This window comes from Hippopotamus amphibius, chromosome X (genome assembly GCF_030028045.1).
Source record: "Hippopotamus amphibius kiboko isolate mHipAmp2 chromosome X, mHipAmp2.hap2, whole genome shotgun sequence".
In the NCBI taxonomy this organism is placed as follows: Eukaryota; Metazoa; Chordata; class Mammalia; order Artiodactyla; family Hippopotamidae; genus Hippopotamus; species Hippopotamus amphibius.
The window spans coordinates 18,529,724-18,551,054 of record NC_080203.1 but is presented as its reverse complement, the minus strand read 5'-3'; the positions used below and the strand labels follow the sequence as shown (position 1 = coordinate 18,551,054).

Below are 21,331 nucleotides of genomic sequence, written 5' to 3'. Positions count from 1 at the left end.
TGAAGAGGAAACCAGCCCTTTCCAGCTATGTCAGGACCCTGATTAATGCCTCAGTAGCAAACAAGACCCAAACCCCAGCAAGCCCGGTTCCTTCCTTTCCCAGAAGGAAGCTAACATGGCTCTCCCTTTGTTTGAAGGCGCTGGGTGAAAAAAAAGCTAGCTGCAGCTTTGGAGGGAGGCCCGAAAATCTGTCCCCCTCCTCAGCCCTCTACAGTTTGTATTGAATTTCAAATGAATCAATCTGAGAAACCAAGATTCATTCAAGCTGAGGTTGAGGACTCCATGCATTGACACAGGAGAGGCGGAACGTGCAGAGCTCAGGGTGACATCCAGTTCTGGACGGTGGACAACCACAGGTTTGTGTCTGAGGGTCCAGTTCCCACCCCTGGCTTCCTCCTTGAACAGTTTTTAATTTTTCTAAACTCACACCCCTCTTGCAGAGTGGTTTCACTTCTTTGCCTGACCTCTGCCTGGTTCTCCCTCAGCTGGCCAGGCTGGCTGGCTGCCCAATTGTCCCGAGAGACAGGAAGGCACCCTTTACATCTCTTCGGTTTCGTTGGGCCCGTTTTACTGCCTCTCTGGACTTAACATCAAGGACTTTAAAAACATCTCGGTAAATGCAGATGTAGAGGCTAGATAGGATTGTGGTCACCTTGGCCCTCATTTTTCTTGCTGCTCACAGAGTAGGAAAATTCAGTGCTGTTTTTGGACTTGACCCAACACCTTTTCTGTCCAGAAAGCCAATAACTCACTCTTGGAGTGACTTGTTTGGCTCTGCTGGCTATATCACGTATCATATATTATAGATGATATATCACAGTCATTGGCAAAGCTAACTAATGCCCAAACTCCACTCCCAGATCCCAGCACCAACTGCCAGAGGTAACCAGACATTCACAGTAATGAGACGTGGTGGGCTGTTAAACCAATCTGCATTATTTGAGGTGAAAGGGTGGAAGCGAACAGACTTCCAAGTTTCTTGGATTAGTATCAGTATAATTTCTTTTGGACTGTAAATACTTCGGAAGATCGTATTTTCTACATTACTCAGAATTTGTTTTTCAAATCAAGTGAATATTGTGAAAAAAACATTGTGCTCAATGTTCAAGAGGCTACAAGGGTTTTAGTAAGGGATACATGCCACATGCTTTGGAAAAATTATAAACAATCCAAGGTAGTATATGCTAGATCAAAAGGAATGGTATAGAACAAGGCTGTAAGGACAGAAGCACAGGGGACTTTGTCCTTAGTTGATGTATAACGGCTTAAATTCATTTCTAAGCATTGCCCTTGGGCCTTTTCATTCATGACAATGACATACTCTGGGAGAGGTGGGGTGGAACGCTGCTGATCACCTGGAGTTAAATGAAACCTCTCATTAACCCATTGCCAACCTGCACCAAGAGCGCTCTGTTCAGTTGCTTGCTTCCTGTGGCTACATTTGGCCTGAAAAGCATCTGCCCAGAGGCCTATATGGCAGCTTGCATTCTGATGGGGAAAGGAAGATAAATGCTTAAGGATGGGGGGGGATGGTGGTGACCTGACTTCCCTGGGAAATGCCCTCCTATATTTTGAGTTGCCTGGTCACGCAGCTTAATGATTTTAAAAGAAGACATTTTTTTGTTCAGTGGTCTGTAGTGAAGTTTGCACTCTGCCAGGGAAGAGAAAATAAAGGTCTGTGGGAGTGGAGAAATAGTAGGGACCTCCTTGGGAAATTCTCTGCCGGTCAGTCAGCTTATTAATTTTTAAAAGATGTAAAGGGGTCAGAAAGAGAACCCTGGCCTGGAAGTCAGGAAGTGCGCTGTGAGGTGGGCCCATCAGCAGAGGGAGGGAGAACATTGGTCCACAAGGAGCATTTATAATGATGAGAAGGACACAAATGTCACATTGTATACCTCTTTACAGTTTTTAAAGCATTTTCACATCTACTACCACAAAATCCTAGAATCTTAAGAGTGGGAAAGGACTTTAAGAATTACCCAGCAACCCAGGCCCCCCAACCCAGGCAAGACTCTCACCTCCACTATTCCTCTCATTTGATGTTCCAAGAAGCTCTTTGCAGAAGCCAGCTTAGCAAGTATCATCATCTTCATTTTATTAGGAAAACCAACTAAGGACTTAGTTTCAGGCCAAGATAATGCAGTCAATTCATGACAAAACTGGCCTCAGACACGCTAGTCCAGTGTTCTTTCCATGCTATCACATATCTTTTTTATATTTAAGAGGATAGGTTCTAGTCACCCTTCTGGGCCTTACTAAGTAATTTAGCACCTAATTGTTCTCAAATTGCTTTAGAAGCTTCAGATCTATTACCTCGATTAGAGCACAAGATTTTTGCGGGCCAGATCTTATACTGCCTTTAAATCTCCATCCTCTCCCCACCTCACCACCAACATTAGGGGTTCTTGGAAGATATTTAACAAATGCCTGAATTAACGAATTGAAATTCTAAAATTTCTGAGTTACTCTTTATCCTTTAGAGGCATGCCAGGTTCTACTTTCCATGATTTTGCTCTCATCTTTGGAAATTTCATTTGGTTGGAGCTACTGGGGTTACTTGGGCAGGCTGAAATACTCTGGTATCAGGGCTTATATGGGGGAATGTCTTGATATCTTATAGCACATCCCCTTTCTCGAAGGATAAACAATTGTCAAGTCAATGACCTAGGTCTGATATTGGCAAGTTGAGGATTCAATATGTATTTTATTTCTCTTTAAAGTCTTGGCTGGAATTCTATAGAATGGAGAAGTCATGTAGCCCCTGTCTGGCCACTGGAATGTATTAAATGAGACACACTGTGCTCATTTTAAATCTTAGGGTTAGAGGAAGAATTCTGATCAGAGTTATTCGTCATGGGCTTTTGACATAAACAAACCTTTCCCAAAAGTGTTAAGCTGCAATGAAAATAAGAATCAAAGACTCGGACTTCCTAGATGGTGCAGTGGTTTAGAATCTGAATGCCAATGCAGGGGACACGGGTTCGATCTCTGCCCCAGGAAGATCCCACATGCTACAGAGGAACTAAGCCCATGCGCCAGAGCTATTGAGCCTGCGCTCTAGAGCCTGTGAGCCACAACTATTGAGTCCATGTGCCACAACTACTGAAGCCCATGCACCTAGAGGCCATGCTCTGCAACAACTGAAGCCACAAAAATGAGGAGCCTGCGTACCACATTGAAGAGTAGTCCCTACTCGCTGCAACTATAGAAAGCCCATGTGCAGCAATGAAGACCCAATGCAGCCAATAAATAAATAAATAAATAAATAAATAAATAAATTAAAAAAATCAAAGACTCACATGGAAATATCCACAGGCTTGACCAGTTAGCCAAAGTGCGCACTTTTTCCTGAAGTTAAAAATTTATGCTTGGTGATCTCCATTTAAAAAGTAAGGTTTTTAAACTGCTGTCTATATCGGTTTACATCCAGACTTAAAGAAAAAAACTCTTTGGTTCATAATTCTTTTGATGTTGTTGACATACAGAAAAACTCTAGTTGATCAGTTTCCAAAATAGGATCTATATTGCAATAAGCATCTCCTGCTCCTGCCCCACCCCCAAGGACATCTGGAAAGGGTGTTAGTTAAATAGCCATGGATTTGCACAGTGCTATAATTTTTATAGCTATAAGGAAGCCTCCCGCCACCTTCACCGCTACACCAGCGATGGATGAGCTACCCCCAAACTCTTTCACGAGACAACAAGCAATGGAATCTGGCAGATCACCCTAAGCAAACACCACCCAGGCAGAAGGAGCCCAACCTGTCTAGTGGAAGTCTTTCAAATATATTTTTACCATCAAGACTTAAACTCACAAGATAAAAACAACAACAACAACAACGACAATGAAATTTACCAGGAAATGGTTAAGGTAGAGTAATAGAGCTGCTGAGATATACCTAAACATAACTTCCTAAGCTTAAACTGCATAATAATCTTTTCCAGATCCTTTTAGCTCATTTCTTATTCCAAAAAGAACCTTATATGGAATTGCACACACTTTGCCCAGTACAAATTTCACCATATCAAGCCCCTTAGACTTGGCCCACCACTAATTCACATTGTCAACTACAGCTTGGCTCTCATCACTGCCCAGTTGTTCCTTATCTACCTTATATTGTGAATATTTCAGTCTTTCTCTTCCGGTCCCCGAGTCCTCTTTATCCCAACACCCCCATTCTTAGTAGATGAGCTTGACAAAGTTTGCTGAAAAAATTGAAGCTATGGGTGTAACTCCCTTAGCTACTAGAGATGTGAGAATATCTCTCATGTCAGATGTTTTTTTCTGAGTACTCTCTAAGTTATCCCCTCCCACTCTGCTGTAGAAGTCACCTCTTCCTACTTTTCTACTCCCACATTTTTCCTCTCCCTCCAGACTTGTACTGTCCCGTATGGTAGGCACCAGATACATGTGGCTATTTAAATGTAAATAAATTAAAATTAAATAAAATTAAAACTTAAGTTCCACAATCACACTAGCCACATTTCAAGTGCTCAGTAGCCACATGGGATTACCTGATGGGACAGTGCAGACACAGAACATTTCCATCATCGTGGAAAGTTCTACTGGATAGCAGTGCTGAATAGGGTCCTTTGATTTCTTACCTATTCCATGAGCTCTTCAATCTCATCATCAACAACAGTAACAACTACCCTACAAGTGACCCTCTTACCCTGTCGCTACCAGTATCTAAATGCTGCCAAACTTTTAGAATAAATCTTGCTTTCATGCCTGCCTTCCTTTCTTGGTCCTCTGCAGTCTGACTTCTGTACCTGCTAAGAAACCACCAAAGATGTTTGGGGCATCCTCCACCATTTTTACGTAGTCATCACCCTCTAAATTTTCTCCTCTCTAACCTGTTTCTCACACCTCTTGCCCCTGGCACATCCCATTGCTGAAGAAGCGTTGCTTAGATGAGACAATGAGCTTCCCTCCTTGGCCATTCGTTCCAGGACCCTTCCTATGTGTCCCCCCTGTCCTGAAAGCCCAGTCCTTTGCTTTTCTTCTGACAGCCCTTCTCTGATGAACTCACCTTCCCTTATTTGCCTTTCACTATCTGCTCTATGAAAACAGGTCTCAATCTCATGGCTCGAGATATTAATTCCTCACCTACTGCCTGGCATTACTGGGAAAGCACCAAGAATAAGCATGTGTATTATTAATGAAGGCAGAGAAAACGATCTCCTCATCCCAGTTAATTTCCATGTCCCTCACAACACTGTGGGCAAGTGAAGAGTCAGGGATGGAAGGGGGCAGAAACAAAGACTGCAAAAGGAAGACATGGGAACACTCTGGCCAAAAGAACTTTGTCTCTATAATAATTCTGCCATAGTCTTTTCTTATAACTAGTGTCAAAACCTCAGGATGACATAGAAGTTCTTTTTCCTTTTGACTCCTTCCTCTTTCTTTCTTTTTTTCTTTTAGAGGGAGGAGTGGGTTAGTAACCCCCACCTTGCCTCTTCATAGCAAACTCCACAACAGTTGTAGATCAAAACGGAAAACCAGTCACTTGCACCAAGGCACTAGCCTGCAGTAAGCCCACAGCAAATTACAGCCTGGTGTTTTGTGAAGCAAGTTGACAGGACAACACCTCCTCTCCTTCTCAAAATGAATGTATAAAATACACTCTAGCCTTTAACAGCATCTGACGTCTATAACTAACATGAAGAGAACATCAGAACGTTTTTCCTCCCTTTGGCTTTTTTTTTTTCAAGCAGACCATAGCTCTGCTGGTTAGAAAGCTAAGAAAGTGACTAGGTAGAAACAGATAGCTTATTCAGCCAGAGGAGAACTAAAGTAAGGCAGACAACATGTTGCATAGTGCTTGATTTGCTTACACTTAATTTGAAGACCACCAGGTCCTGACCAATGCTCTTTACCACCCCCAAGCTTTACTGAGATATAGATGACAAATAAAATTGCAATATATTTGAAGTGTACAACATGACGATTTGATGTATGTGTACACAGTGAAACGACGACCACAATCAAGTTAAGGAACAATAAACACAGCCATCACCTCACCTAATTCCTTTTTTTGTGTGAGCGTGCTTACCATCTACTCTCTTGGCAAATTTTAAGTCCACACACAGTATTATTAACTATAGTCACCATGCTGTACATTAGATCCTCAGAATTTATTCATTTTTTAACTGGAAGTATGTCACCTTTGACCAACATCCCCCCATTTCTCCCACCCCAGCCATTCACAACCACTATTCTACTCTTTGTTTCTATGAGTGTGACTTTTTTTTAGATTCCACATATAAGTGATGACATAAAGTAATTCTCTTTCTCTGTCTCCTGGCCAGTGCTCTTGAAATGTAAATTCAACATCCAAAACCCACAAGTGGAGCTAAAACACTGGGAAACAGGAGAAATTTACACTGGACAGATGTGGGTAGTCCCAAAACTCAGTGATCTTTGACAGCTACAAGGTCAAGGCAGTTTCTCTTTTTTTTCTTCTTTTTTAAAAAAATTATTTATTTTGGTTGTGCTAGGTCTTAGCTGTGGCATGCAGGCTTCTTAGTTGCATGTGGGATCTAGTTCCTGGACCAGGGATTGAACCCAGGCCCTCTGCATTGGGAGCATGGAGTCTTACCCACTGGGTCACCAGGGAATTCCCAAGGCAGGTTTTCAAAGTGACTTGTACAAAATTTGCTTATAAAAGAAAAAAAAAATTAAGAGGGCATTCAGTTATATTCGAGGTAATCAAAGTAGCAAAAATAATCCCCAAAGTGAGCATTTACTAGGCAATTTGGGTTAAAATGATATAAAAGGCAGACTGTTTGAGTCAGTACATCTGCCTCTCTTGCACTTGAAGAAAATTTGTAGATGAAGAAACTGCCTGAAAAAAAAAATGAAAAAGACAAGCCTCCTTTCCCACAGCCTTCTGCCAAACAGATTCTGTTGCTAGGTAAACAGAAGCTATCAACAATTTATGTACCAATATATATATAGTGAATTATAGCTGAGAGGAATCTTGCAAGCTTATGAAACAGATGGTAATTTGTTGTGGCTCGGGAAAGAAAAGGGTTTTGCCATGATGAGCCCCTGCTAGTCTCTCTGACAATTTCCTAGCCTAATAAGCACTATGACTTCGTATGTTATGAAGCTGGATGAGAGTAGGATCATGCAGAAAAGAAAGGAAGAGTCAGAAGGAATGGCAAAGATGATGCTCTTTGGGAGTAGGAATTACGGGTTTTAAACTTTGTGTTTAAATATGCGCTAACAGTAGAAAGTAAACCAACACAGCTTGTAATATATCCCCCAGACTTGCCATCTGGGTTGAAGTCAAGTTGAATAAGCCCAAGAACATCAACTCCACTTCTCTAGCACTATGACAAATTTCAGAAAGTCTGGTCAAGCAATCAGAAGCAGGAACAACAGGGTGTAATCTTCTGTGAACCTCTGTAACTAGAGAATATACCCATGCTTAATAAAATTGTGTCAAAAGAAATTTTGGTGAATTAAGGACCTTGCAGCTCATATTTCTCATCCAAACTAAACTAGTGTTTGTTTAATAAGCAATTGGTTCACAACTGGACTTCAACTGTCTCCCCACATCCTGGAACAAACTGTTGAACCACACTCAGATCGACACTGACATCTGCAGGTAATCAAAACAGGACTTCTATGAATTGATTTCTAGACATAGATTCTCAAACCATTCACCACAGTAGTATGCAAATCCATAAAACCTAAATACCCTGGATGACTATTTCTTTAAAAAATACTCTCAATGTTTAAGTGCTTTCATAGATAAATATTTTATATAGAGTGTGAACTCACTTATCTAGAAAAGACCCACAAACATATAGTTATTTCCACCTGGTGTAATTATGGTGATTTTTATTTTCATTTTAAACTTTGTCTTCAATTTTCCATTACTTTTCAGATATTCTCCAATGAGTGTATAGTCCTTTTACAACAAGTTATTGAAAGAATGCTACCTCGGTTTCAACCTCAAACCCCTAGTTGTCCCAGTTCATTTGTATTCATGTTCATTAAAGCTTTAAAAAAAAATCCTGCAAAATGTTTTTCTGTGGTAAACAGCTACTAAGCAGCATGCTTATTTATATAGCCTATCAAAACTCCTAAATATGCACAAAGATAAGGAGAAAGCAGATTTGTAGAGTCTGAAGTACGTGATTTTTCTATAGTGCCTTTCAACTGAGTGAAATTTCAAAGTAACATTTATTGGATCAATCTGTAATTACTGTATTAGAGAAAAAAGGATCTATTACCAAGAGGCTCCTTTACAATGACTGTCTGGGGGAAAGCCTGTTTTTCTGGGCTTGTAAAATCAAGTGACTCATTAAAATTCTGAGGTAAAATATCAGCATTTGAAGAAAGCCTTATTCTGTATGTGAAAATTAAGTCTAACAGAAAAATATATCCAGAGTTTCTAGTGGTAGGGAGAAAAAAGACAACTGCTTTAAGGGCTTATTAACAAATTCAATCAATAGGCACTCATAAACCTGCAGGCACTCAGCTTACAAGTGTGTTACATTTCAAACGTTTATTGATACTTTTTTTTTTTTTGGGTGCTTGGAATGTATTTTCTTGAGGAAACAAAGTTATGGTGGTTAGAGTCCCAAGTTAATTCACAAAAGTAAAGCTAAATACTGTAGGTCTGCAACGAAATTGTAAGAAGTAGTTTTAATAATAAGATCAAACAAATGTTGGAATGATTTCAACAACAAATTATTTTTCAGTTTTCTTGTTTTGGTACATGAGGGAATAATTATAGAAAGATATGAAAGCCGGACCTTTTCAAGCACTTTAAATGTTAACATTTAAGTTCCCTTTGATATTTGCAACTTTAAAAAAATTTTTTATTTTATGCTTATTGGCCATACTTAGAGTTTTACTTTAACAAATGGAGGCACTTCCCGGGTGGCGCAGTGATTAAGAATCCGTCTGCCAATGCAGGGGACATGGGTTTAATCCCTGGTCTGGGAAGATCCCACATGCCGCAGAACAACTAAGCCCATGTGCCACAACTACTGAGCCTGTGCTCTAGAGCCTGTGAGCCACAACTACTGAGCCCATGTGCCACAACTTCTAAAGCCCACGTGCCTAGAGCCTGTGCTCCACAACAAGAGAAGCCACCACAGTGAGGAGCTTGTGCACCGCAAAGAAGAGTAGCCCCCACTCGCCGCAACTAGAGAAAGCCCGTGCACAGCAACGCAGACCAAACGCAGACCATAAATAAATAAATAAATAATAAATTTAACCAAAAAATCCCACAAAAACATAACCACAATGCAATTATAAAACAAAAATAAATGGACACAAGATGGAAATTAGGGAGAAAAATTAGGAGAGGGATTTTGATATGGAAACTGGGCAAGAATTGAAGCAGAAGTGGAGAGAGGGAACTAAAGAAAACATAGGGTTGCCTCCACTTCATTCATTCATTCATTCGACTATTAAGTGGCAGGCTCTATTGGTAAGTATAAGGACCCAGTAGTTCATTCATTCATTCAACCATTCACTCTCCTCCCCAAGTGATCCAGATAGTCAAGTTGACTGCATATTTAAAAAAAATATTTGCATCTCTCATACTATGTGTGAAGTTGAGTATCTTTTCGTATATTTAAGGGATATTTGTATATTTTCTTTTGTGAACCATGTTTTCATATTTTTGCCCATTTTCCTCGTGTGAGTTTTAGCCTTTCCCTCCTCTGGAATTTAAGAGTTCTTTATATATATATTTGGGATATTAGCCCTTTAGATAAGTATTTCTCCCAGTTTTGTTATGTTTCTTTTGACTGTGCTTATGTGGTGTTTTTTTTGTTTTGTTTTGTTTTTGCCATGCAACAGGTTTCTATTTTTATGTAGTTTTTACTTTTGTATAGTTGAAATTATTCATCTTTTTCATTGTATCTGGATTTGGAGTCATACTTAGAAAGGCTTTCCCCACACGCAGGTTACAAAGGATTTCATCCATGTTTTCTTATATTACTCACGTGGTTTCATTTTTTAACATTTAGATCCACTTGGAGTTTATTCCAGTGTACAGTGTGAGGTATGGAACCAAATTATCTGTTTTTACAGCTATCCAGTTATCCCAACAGCAATTATTAAAAAGTCGATCTTTGATGGAACTAGAGACTGTCTTACAGAGTGAAGTGAGTCAGAAAGAGAAAAACGAATATCATATTAACGCATATATGCAGAATCTAGAAAAATGCTACAGATCAACCGGTTTGCAAGGCAGAAACAGAGACTCAGATGTAGAGAACAAACATATGGACGTCAAGGGGGGAAAGCAGGGCTGGGTGGGGTGGTTTGAATTGGGAGATTGGGATTGCCATATATATATTACTAATAAGAAAAAAATCAAATTGTACACTTTAAATACATGCAGTTTACTGTATGTCAATTATATCTCATTAAAAGTCCTTAAAAAATTCATCTTTGCCCCAGTGATTTGGGTATACCACGTATACTATATGCTAAATTTTCACATACACTTGGGTATATTTCTGGACTTTCTGCTTTGTCTCAATGATCTGTCTGTTCACGAATCAGCATAATATAATAAAGATAACAGGTTATAACATATTGGTATGCAAAAAGCGGGGCAGCTTTTTTTTTTTAGAGAAGAATGCTAGCTAATAAATGTGGAAGGAATGACAGAATTAGTAAAGTATTTTGCAGCCACCACCATAAAAAGTTACTCAGGTAGGTATCACTAATGGATGCTAAAACTATTGGGTGAAAGCTGTTGAGGAACAGGAAATTTACATGGTCACATCTAATACTTTTAAAATACTAATTTAATATTAATTACAAAGGGGGGAAAATATGCTTATAGTGGAGAAATCTGGAGAACACTACTTTGACTGAGTGATCCAACTTGGCATTACCAATGGGACAACTGACATCATGTACTTACTGATGTGATGCAATGGGAATCACCTATGTGGTATTCTTGCCAAAAAGGTTTAACTAATCTAATGTTTAACTGAATCTAATCATGAGGAAACAATCTGACAAATCCAAATTACAGGACCTTATACAAGACAACTGGCCCAGACTCTTCAAAGTGAGTATTTCATGAAAGATGAAAAAAAAGTAGGGGGACTGTTCTATATTAAGGAAAACTAAAGAAACATGACAACTAAATGAATTTGCATGAACTTGGATCCTGAATTGAAAAAATTGATAAAATATTATTATTTAATTCACAGTCCATATTCAAATTTCCCAAACTGTCCCAATAATCTCTTTTAGATCAGCTGAGCCTGGCCCTGAACAGCAGAACCACCCAACTTACCCACAGACTCATGAGAAAAAAATGAACTATTATGTTTTAAGTCACTAAGATTTCAGGGGGAAGAAGGGGGGTATTACACAATAATAGCTCATTCAAATATGCTATCATTTGTGTAAAATTTTGGGAAAAAGAATATATTGATGAATTTGTTTGCATATATGCAAACTTTCTCTGTAGGGATACACAGGAAAATAAAAACACAATTGCTGTGGGAAAGAGGAGCTATGGTGGCTAGGGGATGAAGACAGGAGGGAGACATTTCATCGTCTGCCCTTTTATACCTATAGAATTTTTTAAACACATGAATGTATTCCCAATGAATGAATGAAATCTGTTTCTTTTACTCAAATCTTTCCAGAACCCTTGAATCATCTCTAGTGGGTAATGGGAACTCTCATACTCTACTGATGAGACTATAAATTGGTACAATCTTGGTGGGGTGGAGATGTTGCTTTAAGAAATGCCTATAAAATATGCAAATACATATGCGATACATAGACTATCTCTAGAAGAACCCACCAGAAGCTGATAACACTGGTTGCTTCTAAGGAAGGACCTTATAGGACTGGGAATCAAGGGTAGAAGGAAGACTGACTTTTCCCTATATGCCCTTTTTATTGTCTGAATTTTTATGCTGAACTTGTATTACATTTTCAAAAGGAGCATAATAAAATAAAATGCACATATCCTTTGACTCAACAATGTATCACTTCTAAGACTCTCTCCTGCAGAAATACTTACAGAAGAAAAGATAATATTACTTGTGCATATGAACACATTTTAAAGAACCTAAATGACCATCAATTAAGGATTAGTTAAATAAATTATGGAATATTCATATATGGAAATACTATACAACTGCTAAAAAATGAACCCATAAATCATCACCCAGGTTGACACAGAATATTTCAGAAATCCTGAAGCACTCCCTAATGCCTGCATCTAGCCATCCAGGTCACACAGAACATTCCAGAACACTTGAGGCACCCCCTAATGCCCACTTCCAGCCATTCGCCCCCTGTGAATGATCACAAACTGCACGAACCCATGTACCCATCATCCAGGTCACACAGAACATTCCAGAGACTACCCAGTTTGTAATAATTCATCAAGCTGTACACTTTTTTGTATGTATGTTATACTTCAATAACAAGTTTTAAAATATGCATGTGTGTCTGTTATAAATATGCTCACATATATATAGAAAAAGGTAATTAGGTTTACAAATCAAACTATGGATGAAAAGGCTATGGGGGGAGGTGGTTATTTACTTTGCATAGTTCTATAAGGTTTACACTTTTTATAATGAACTTTTTCCCTTAATTTATAATTTTAAAATGAATAAATAAAAATGATGAAGAAAAACACTTAAAAAATAATTTTAAACACTTCTATGAAATGTTAGCTTTGTCTTAAAGAAGGAAATAGACAACATCAGGATTTTAAATCCTAAAATTCTTGACCCACTACCTACAACAGCCACAGTCCCCCCTCCTCCCAATCCAACCCTACAGGTCCTGGAGGGAGATAAATGCCTGAAGAATAGATTCAAAGAAACACTTAACTAGCTTGATCTTTCACCTCAGACTTCAGTGTAGTCACCAAAAGGGTTAGATCAAAACTTCCTTTCACCCAAAGCAGGCAGGCCTCAGTGACCCAGACTAGAGGTTCTTTCTCTGAGAGCTACATTCTGACCTTAGCTTTGGAGCTCTCACTACTACTTTAGTCAGAAGAGATTGGTAAGGAGACAAACTGAGGGAAAACCACACCTAGGGAAGGCAAGAAACCACTTAGGATGACCGACTGATCCCAGTTTGCCCAGGATTTTCCTTGTGTTAGCACTGAAAGTCCCCAGAAAACCCCTCAGTTCCAAGCAAACCAGGACCTAGGAGATCAGGCCTCAAGTGCTTTTTAGGCCTCTTCTCCCTGAGCCTCAATCAAGTTGCCCTTTGATCTGCAAGGTGAGAGGAGGGTGTCTTCTCCTCAGAAGCTAACCGAGAGGTGCCAGACTTCTCTTACCATACTTCATAGGAGAAGAGTGAGCACAACCAGAATCCCAGAAAGAGGCTCCAAAGAGGCACCCCAAAGAGCATTTCACACAGATTCAACAGCTTTTAACCTCTTCATACCAGCAATCCCACACATCACTGAGACGCAGTCCAATCCCTGGATCAAAGTGCTGGTTTATATTTTACTTTGTAGATTTTGGCTATATGTAGCTAGCTATCGCTCAGACACTTGTTTACTATAGATGTTTCTTTAAGTGAGCTCACTTTTTCTTTGTTATATTTATCCTTAAATATACGTCTTTAAAAATATTATTTGCTAGGTTTATTTTAACAGAACGCTTCCCATCGCTTTCATAAATGGAAAATTGGTATCGCATGCCACAAACAGAAGGTACATATTAGGTATATATGAATAACTATTACCTAAATGGAGTACTCCTTGATGAAGAGCCCTCGTGCAAGTTTTCCTCAGGAATGCCTGGAGCACAAGAAGCTTGGTGCTCCTCCTAGAGGTCAGAGTGTGTGGTTAACAGTGCCCTGGGAGTTTCCTCCGGCTCCTGCTATTGGTTAAGCCTGCCCCATGACTTTCTTTCAGCTCCCTCTACTGGCTGGAGTGATTTTTCTTTCAGCTCCCCCTGTGGGTAAGAGTGGGGGCAGAGGGCATTGTTCAAGAAAACTTTATCGATTGACTATTATGTTTTAGAAACAGAGCTGAGGATACAGGAGAGAACATAAGAACAATTTTGTATTGTAATTGAGCACGAATGGGGAAAGAAGGGAAAGAGGAAGTTAGAAGATTTGAGCACAGATGGTACTGTTTATCTCCATTTCCTAAACCCCCATTTATTCAAGTCATGGCTATCCAACTTTTATCCCTTCCACCTCACCAAAAGTACGCTCATGAAAGTCTCTAGGGGACTTCCAAATTATCAGATCCAATGGGAAATTTTGCATCCTCATCTTAAGTGACCCTGGAGACGACTCCCTCCTTAGTTTTGCTGATAGCATTAGCTGGTTTCTCTAAGGTTCTCTCCTAACCCTCTTGCCACCCCAGCTCTGCTTCAACCTGCCTCCTAAATGTTGATGCCTGTCAGGATTTTGTCCTTAACCCTCTTCTCCATAAATCTTCCTTCTTACGTTTACACCCTAGCTCCCACCTAAATCAGCTAAAGACTCCCAAATCCTAAAAGACCAGAGGTACCTCTGTTTCTCTCTCCAACCCCATTTCTCATGTTAGCAAATTCCTTATATGACTGTGAGGGTGCCTTGCTCTTTTCTTTCCTGTATCCTATTCCCTCTCACTTCTCTCCCCACCCTAATTTTGTTATTCGATTCAGCTTCAGTGTTACCTCTTCTGGGAATCACTTCAGAAGCACAGCCCAGGCTATGTTGCTCTCCCTTTGTGCTCCCCAACACACTTGAATCGGTGCTTATAGTGGTCAGTGTACTTGTTTATTCCACTAGGCTGGTCATCTTGAAGGCACTGACTTCATCTATGTTTACAGTTCCCAGCACAGGGCTTAATAAATACTTGTTAAATTGATGAATATAAGGAATCCATGAGCTGTGAACAGGTAAACTTGGAGGAAGAGGAGCTTGAGGATGGTTGGGGTGGGTGAGAGAAAGGGATATTTACAACCTGAGTATTTAGAATCCTATTCCCTTTCCCTTCCTCCCATGGAGGCAGCCAGGGCTGGGGGTGCCGAGGGGGCATTGTGGTGTCAGGGTCAGAAATTGGTTATATATAAGAGAAATGAGCAATTATGTTGAGGATAAAGGGAAACAGGCTTGTCACTATCCGAGAATAGTTACAAATATGGATAGGACGGATGCTGGAATGAACCCGGTAGTGTTGAACTGGATTCGGAGATACCAGTTTGAACACATGATCTTTAATAGATGATCAGATATACATATGTGTGTATATCTAAATATACATTTACATGTATTTTCTGTGTTGAGAGGGCCTTTATTTTTATTCATTTATTTATTTGTTTTTGGCCGTGCCATGAAGCTTGTGGGATCTCAGTTTCCCAGTCAGAGATTGAACCCAGGCCATGGCAGTGAAAGCCCAGAATCCTAACCACTAGGCCACCAGGGAAGTTCCGAGAGGGCCTTTAAACCATAATGTCCAAGTAACAGTGATTATACCTAGTGCCTATACTTTGGTAATTGTACCAAATACCATTCTCTATTAAAAGGAATCAAGGCTCTCTAGAGAAACAGCTGATCCCAGGGCTGGGGCAAGGAAAGTATGCATCTGGGACATCTTATGCCAGAAAGTAAAACAGTGCTCAAAAAATGATAGAGATTTGCCAAAAGGACACAGCAGCCAGCTTGGAGGGACTCTCACTGTCCAAATCTGAGATATGAATATCAAAAAGTCATGGTTATGAATAAAAACCCACTGACTAAAATGAGTCCGTGATGATCAAATACATGGTGGAGAAGGGAAAGTCCTTCTTTACACTAAAATGCCAACTAATAAGTGTAGAAGGAATAATGGAACTAGAGTCACCACTGCATAGTCATCATAACACCAGCAGGCAAGAAAAGATCAATGGATACTAAAACTACCGGCGGAAAGTTTGATGAAAAAACAGGATATTTATATAGTCTCAAAGTACCCCCACACAAAATATTTTATGAATTTCAAAGGACGCTAACCATACAGTGGAGAAACACAGCAGACACCTCCTTAACCAAAGGATCAAGGGTCACCAGTAATAGGACGAAGTGGCACCATGTGCCTCCTGCAATATGTTGAGAACGCAACACCACTTCTGGGATATTTCTGCCCAAATTGCATAACCTGAATTTAATAAAAAGGAAATATCAGTCAAACCTAAATTGAAGGACATTTTTCAAAAATAACTAGCCGGTACTTCTCAAAACTGTGAGGATCACAAAAGACAAAGACAGACTGGGGGACTTCCAGATTGAGGGAGACTAAAGACACATGACTTAGTGTACCACATAATCCTGGACTGAATTCTGGGCCAGAAGAAAAAAATTTTTCCTCTTGCTACAAGAGCCTTATTGGCACCACAGGCAAAATATGAACAGGGTCTGTACACTAGGTGGGATAGTTTTTGTCTCAAGGTTAATTTCCTATTTTTGATAGCTGCAGTGTGGCTATGTGGAATGTCCTTGTCTTTAGGAAATTTACACCAAAGCACTTAAGAGTAATGGGGTATCATGTCTATAACTTATTCTCAGATGGTTCAAAAAAAATGTGTGTGACACATACATATATATATACACACACACACACATACATACATACATACAAGAGAGTGGGAGGGATGATGAAACTAATGTGGTTAAATAACAACAACTGAGAAACCTGGGTGAAAAATGTACAGCAGTTCTTTGGGCTATTCTCGCAACTTTTAAGTGTGAAATAAAACAGTTCATATATTTGTTAAATACTGACAAGAAAAGTGAGTGTTTAAAACCCGAGTCATGCATGAAAGGCTTTTATTTTTTGCCTGTCTACCCCCCCCATCTTGTTCCAAAAACAATTCAGTCTTATGAATATGTTAAAAAAAAAAACATAAGATAAAATAAATCCAAAACAAGTAAGAAATATGTGTGGCCTTGGCAAGAATGTTCTAAATTGTCAAAATCTACAAAACGCTCTTGAAAATTTGACAGATTATGTAGAGAGGTTTCTCTTTGTTTTGGGAAACAGCCCAAACTTCAAAATAGCTATTAGTTCTTTTGTGTTCCTGATATCCTTTTATTCAAAACTGGACTGCAATTAGACACAGAGAATATTGGGATATGGAGGCAGAAAATAATAAGAATAAAAGAGAAGGGCTTCAAAATTTTACAGAATTTTATGCATGTGTACACACTTTATTAAATTTGCCTTCTAAGATATACACAAGGTCAGCATTTCACAAAACTTATTATTATTCCAAAAGCAGTTATCATGAAATACAGTGATTATATAAGTCAGTCAAGCAAAAAGAACATCTATTAAATTTTCTTATCATATCATCTCTTGTACTTGTTTTCAAATAGAAGCCTGAAATATAATATTAGAATAGGAAGAGAGAATTTTACTTTATAACAATGATCACTTTTCAAATATTAGACTTTATATAAAAATAAAGGAGTACTGTCAACAAAGCTCATCTGAAGGTTAGCATCTCTATCTTTTATTTAATCCAAAACAACCCCTGCACAAACTAAACTTTCTAGTCACTTTAAACAATAAAAACAAACCTTGGCTTAAACAGTAAAGTGAGTCATCCTGCTTCCTAGTTCTTAGACCAGTGGAACAATTTAATTTTCCTGTCCCAATTCTACCCCACCGCTGAATTTCAAAAATAAATTTAAATATCATTACATTCTAAAGGTTATGTCTTAAGAGTCCTAAATTAGAGCCAAAAAATGACGGCCAAAAGTGTCCCTTTAAGGCAAAGAAGACAGTAGAGAGCTGGTGGATAAATACCCTATAGGAGAAAACCATCTCTCAGTATTATATAAGCAGAAACTCTTAACATGGTTCTTTCACAAACAGAGTAAATACACTGCATACCATCGAAGTAATTTTTCTTTAAAATGGCATACTAGAGAACAATCTTCATAATATATATACATTCATGTTAGGTTTGAAGGATTATGGACTTTGCACAAGTGAAAGCCAATATGAGAAATAAAGCCATTAATGGCCATTATGGAGGTTATCACAATTTAAAATAAACACACCTGATGCTGTAACAGAACTACTTATTGCAAGCTAAGTGATGCTCCCTTATAATTCAGAGAGAATAGGTTTCCCTTCAAGCCCTACAGTACTACTAGTCTGTGAGTACCCTCAAAGTGCATCACCTTCCTTTAAAATTCGAGGATCTTTGCCTTCAAAAGACACAAATGCAGTAGTTTTCATTTCTTACATTCATTTAAAAATGGAATATTATGGTCCTAGCAGGCAAATTTGCATGTTAAATACAGACAATCCAACCACGATGTCTGAACATTAAAAGAAATCTATCACAACAGACATTTTGCACACAGTTTTAAAAAATAAATAACAATAAGAGATTACACTCAGGTCTTTAAAACAGCTCTATCGGGATTTTCCTCTTTTAAACGTTAAATAACTTATGGTACCACAGACTGACTATCATGTACACTGTTGACAGCTTAAACAGCTTCTTAAAAGCAGAATGCACAATGACATTGACTTTCGCAGCTCCTAAAAGCTTCCTTGTAGATATTAAACTGCCCTTCCTATAAGGCAGCAGGTACAAGAACTGGACTCTGATTCTGGTGGCAACACGATAACCAAAACACAGTCGACAGCACAACTCACCACACGACAAAACAAACAACTCCAATGACAAAAAAGTAATCAGAAAGAAGCAGCAATTGAAACAGTATGTGGCAGTCAGACACAGAAAGCCCCTTTTCTACCCTACCTTATGATATACGTCTTTACAGCATGACACTGAACCCCAAGGCCCCTCAGGCCTCATTACACCACCCGAGATAAGCTGTCAAGCTCCGTGTACGCTTTTCTACACAGTGGTTTGTGTGTAAATAACATTATTCATTCATTTGTAGATGCTCCACACATCTGGTCAAGGCAGGAATTTCTTCTCCTTGATAACACCACCTAGAAACATTAACAATATTTTATATATTCCTTAGGGCAACAGGTTTGAGGAGAACAATATCAACTGGGGTAGCTAAGTCATAAGAGGCTGCGGTGACTAATCCCAGCATCCTGCAAGTCCGTTTACATTCTCAGCACTAAAATCAATCCTCGCATCCTACACTCTGACAGCAAAGAAGCGATAATGGACAGTAATGAAAGCAACCACATGTTTTTTCCCCTCTGTGAGAAATGGCAAGGAAGCGGCTCAAACAGGAAAGGGAAACAAAATAATGTATTTTAAGCTGATGCAGAAAAATAAAAATTTATATCAAAAGCGATTCATCTAATACTGTGAGAGAAAGAGATTTGAGACTTATGTAGTCAACAGAGAAAACAAATCTCTCAAGCAAGAGAATTTCTGATCAACTCTAGCTGTCATGTCACTGCTGGAAAAAAGAACTATTATTGAAAATACATATTAATGCTTTCCTTAAACGTATAGACTCTAAAATAGGTGCTTTTTGAGGCACTGAGAAAAAAATATATATACATATATACTCTAAGCAATCAAAAATGAGTATTTGAGATTTCATTACTAGCTCAAAATGAGATCAGCAAAAAGAGACATAACTAAGGTTACTACACTCGTAAAATCAAACTTTAGAGAAGAGAGGTGCCAAAAAAGAACGGCATTGAAATGGTTTAGATCGGTAACACTTTAATCCTCATTATGGATCAAAGTTCCCTGCGTTCCTCCCTGAATGTTTTATGCAGGAAACAGCAGTTAGAACACTGAATCAGAAATGGGTAAGTCACTTGGGTGAGAGATCATCCATCAAGATGAACGGAGAGCATGAATTGGAGCATGCTACTGGAACCTCTGCAGTTGTGCTGCCTTTAGCCAGTGAGTCTGAGGACAAGCCACTGCTGCTACTACTGCCATCCAAAATATCTGAACTGAGGACAAAGCAAAAAGAATTATAAGCAGATGCATCTATCAGGGTAAAGGCAAACATAACATGCGACGACATGGTTTCAAGAACTCACGGATCAGTACAGCATTGGTAAATCATAAAAAGCATAAAAGCAACAGCAAAACTACAGAATGTACTATATTCAGATACCTGCAAGAGGACAACGTCACACAAATCCCAAGTAAGACACTCAAGGTTCTGTATCATTTGGGGGCTCTCTTGGAGGACCCAGAAGGTCCAACATACCAGTAAATGTTCCTCTAGATGTGTCATGGCTTTTGTGAGGGAGTTCCCCTACATTCAGCTCAAGTGATTTCTACCTTTATATTTCTCTTCTTTTTTAAGTTTTTAAATTTTTATATTTCTCTTCTTACCTTCCCATCAGCCTTGGAGTAAGATGAATGGTTACTCATTGAGGTACCCTAGACTGTCGGAAGTACTCTAGCAAGTATACTGCTTCATGGTCCCTCCATTCCAGAACAGTCTTTCAGCTGCTCTAGATTTTATCACTTCCCCACTCCCAAGAGGCCTTCAATTCAAATACACATTTTTTTTCTAATTTCCTCCATTATTTGCCTTTTATGTTCTTCTCATTTCATGAATTTCTTAGACTATTTCCTTTCCTCTCGCTTTCAAAATTCAAAGGTCTCCCTCCTATTTCTAAAAGACTCGTTTCTTTGATCCCTTCGGTTACCATCCAGTCAAGCTTCTAAAAGGAGTGCTCTATTATCCACAGACCCAATACCCTCACAGCCCACTTGCCTCTTTAATCCTGACAACTGGCTTCTGTGCCTATCCTTCCACTAAGACTCCTGATCTGGGCATCAAGAGCCTCTAGATCCCAGCCTAGGGATACCTGACCCATCTAACCCAGGCTCCCAGGGCTCCCAACAATCAAGCCGGCCTGCCTCATGAATCTGGCTACAGACTTTAGCATTCACAATTGACAGCCTTCACAATCTGACAGCAGGCTGCCTTCCTGGCTATGATTCCCATCAATCCAACACGTAAGCTCTATGCTCTATATCTGGCCCCAATTCACTCACTCACGCATTTCATTTCTTCAGTATTTACAGAGTACCTGCCAAGCGTAGAATGTATGCTAGATACCAGAAATACAATGTTTTATAGGACAGACACGATCCCTGCCCTCATCTCATTTCCAGTATAGTACAGGAGACAGACATTTAAATAATCATGCTAACAAATATATAGTTATAATTTGTGATCAAGGCAGTAAAGATACAAGGGGCTCTGAGAGTATATAACATGGGTGACCTGATCTAATTTGGAGGAATACAGAAGAACAAGGCTCCCCCAAAGTGATATTTGACTTGTCTGAAAGATGAGTAGGCATTAATTGGGTAAAGTTGGGGAAGAAGCAAGGGTATTTCTAGGAGCCAAAAGCAGGCTAGTACAGCTATAGCACAGAGAGCAAGGAGAACATGA

The 21,331-nt window shown here is 39.2% G+C and overlaps 1 protein-coding gene across 7 annotated transcripts in view; it reads right to left on the bottom strand.

Moving 5' to 3' along the window:
• PABIR2 (PABIR family member 2) overlaps nucleotides 1–21,331 on the bottom strand; it is a 220,054-nt gene that overhangs the window by 179,704 nt on the left and 19,019 nt on the right. For 2 of the 7 annotated variants that reach the window (XM_057718098.1, XM_057718099.1), the window contains exons 10-11: nucleotides 19,725–19,865; nucleotides 17,138–18,926 (exon numbers count right to left, since the gene is read on the bottom strand). The exons of 1 other annotated variant lie outside the window; for it this stretch is intronic. In XM_057718098.1, coding sequence (XP_057574081.1) covers nucleotides 18,857–18,926; nucleotides 19,725–19,865 — 211 coding nt within the window. In that variant the 3' untranslated portion in view covers nucleotides 17,138–18,856. Of the gene's footprint in view, nucleotides 1–17,137; nucleotides 19,866–21,331 lie in introns of those variants that run through there. 4 more of the 7 variants (XM_057718100.1, XM_057718102.1, XM_057718103.1 and 1 more) reach the window with 2 other exon arrangements.